Source organism: Ipomoea nil, unplaced genomic scaffold (genome assembly GCF_001879475.1).
Source record: "Ipomoea nil cultivar Tokyo-kokei standard unplaced genomic scaffold, Asagao_1.1 scaffold2957, whole genome shotgun sequence".
NCBI classification, from domain to species: domain Eukaryota; kingdom Viridiplantae; phylum Streptophyta; class Magnoliopsida; order Solanales; family Convolvulaceae; genus Ipomoea; species Ipomoea nil.
The window spans coordinates 3,429,917-3,431,860 of NW_017619385.1; the positions used below are offsets into that span (position 1 = coordinate 3,429,917).

At 39.2% G+C, this 1,944-nt stretch overlaps 1 protein-coding gene across 1 annotated transcript; it reads left to right on the forward strand.

Annotated features, from left to right (window-relative positions):
- Nucleotides 1–366: 366 nt before the first annotated feature.
- LOC109162608 (flavonol 3-sulfotransferase-like) lies at nt 367–1,472 on the forward strand. Its single transcript, XM_019311289.1, has one exon. It carries the CDS (start codon nt 380–382, stop codon nt 1,427–1,429), a length of 1,050 nt encoding a protein of 349 aa, XP_019166834.1. The 5' UTR covers nt 367–379; the 3' UTR covers nt 1,430–1,472.
- Nucleotides 1,473–1,944: the final 472 nt, after the last annotated feature.

Genomic DNA, 1,944 nt, shown 5'->3' on the forward strand with positions numbered 1-1,944 from the left:
TGATAATTATTTAGATGATGTTGGTCAGAGTGATAAACCAAATGATTTGCTTTTATTTGACATATACGATCAAGTATGTTGCAAGAGAGACTGAATGGATTAGCTTTAATCTCTATTGAAAATGACATTTTAGAAGAAGTTGATATCAAAAGCTTGGTGGATGATTTTGCGTCTAAATGTGCACGACGCATGTCACTTTTTAAATGAAATTTTAGATGTATTTTTTTATACAATATTTATATTTTAAATTTTTGAAGACAACTTTTTGAACAATTATTATTTATATATAAAAATTAATTGAAAAAAGGGGTCTAAATTAAAATATTGCACAGAACCCCAATTTTTATTGGAACGGCCCTGTTTCTACCCATCTCTCATCATGGCAACCCCAACCCAATCCTCTACTGAACCCTCTCCTCCCTTCATGAATGGTCATCATGATGAAGATGAGAAGTGCTCCTGCAAGGAATCTCTCAAAACAATCATTCCAGACAAACTTATTGTCTCTGAGTTGCCCAGAGAAAGAGGATGGCTAACTGAGCACATTCATTTGTACAATGGGTTTTGGTACCCACCACGCATCATCCATGGCCTCCTAGCCCTCCACCAACACTTCAAACCACACCCCAATGATGTCCTCTTAGCCAGCTTCCCCAAATCTGGAACCACTTGGCTCAAGGCTCTTCTCTTCACCATTGTGAACCGGGCAAAGTACAATGGAACTATGCACCCTTTGCTCACCTCAAACCCTCATGATTTGGTCCCCTGGTTAGAGGCTTATGCCTCTTCCAACCCCACAAACCCCCGCCCAAACTCTTCCTTGTTCCACACCCACCTAGCCTACCCAACGTTGCCACAACAAATCTACACCTCTTCATCGTCATCGTGTCGGATCGTTTACGTGTTTCGTGACCCCAAGGATGTTTTGGTTTCCTGCTGGCACTTCCTCGCCGAGCTGAGGCCCAAACACTTCCCTCCCATCTCTCTCCAAGAGGCTTTCGATCAATTCTCGCGCGGCGCCTCGCCTTTCGGGCCGTTCTGGGATCACGTCGCCGGCTACTTTAAAGCCAGTGTCCAATCTCCCGACAAAGTGTTGTTCGTGAGTTACGAGGATTTGAAGAGAGACACTGTCGTCCATGTCAAGAGGGTGGCGGAGTTTCTGGGCCGCCCTTTCACGGCGGAGGAAGAGAAGCAAGGGGTGGTGCGGGAAATCACAGATTTGTGTAGCTTCGAGAAGTTGAGCAGTTTGGAAGTGAACAAAAACGGTTCACACCATGAAGAAACCGGTTCGGTGAAGGAGATTAGAAACAACGTTTATTTCAGAAAAGGCGAGATTGGGGATTCGAAGAACCACCTTTCGGGAAAAATGATGGAGATTCTCGATCAAATCACTGAGGAGAAATTCAAAGATCTTGGCCTGTTGGTTTGAAAAGAAGTCAAAACTCCATGATTATTAGTATTTTAATTTTTAAATCTTTTTTTTTTTTTTAAATAAAATGAGGGATCAACAAAAGACTTTGTGGTCATAGCTAGGGTTCTCCAAATGGGAGTTCAGATTAAGCATTAAAAATGTTGCACTCATATTTTTCATTAGAATTAGCTTTGGTTTTCTGTGTTACGGATCCATTCCGTCTTGTACTCGAACTTGCTGAGTTCTTTAGTTTTCTTTAATTTTCATCATTTGTGACTTTGTGTCAGTAGCAGTTGATGTAGGGGCGCTTGAGAATATTGTGTAATATTTAAATAAATAATATTAAGTGTGTTTTTAATTTTATAATTCATAAATAATTGTAATATTTTTTTAGATTTAGATTTTTTAAAGTTAATTTAAATAATTAAAATATGAATAATGTTATTTTCTCCTCATAAGTTCATCTCATAATGTAATATTAGAACTCTTTATTTTCACGGATCTAAATATCAACGAATTGGTTGATTTTACCA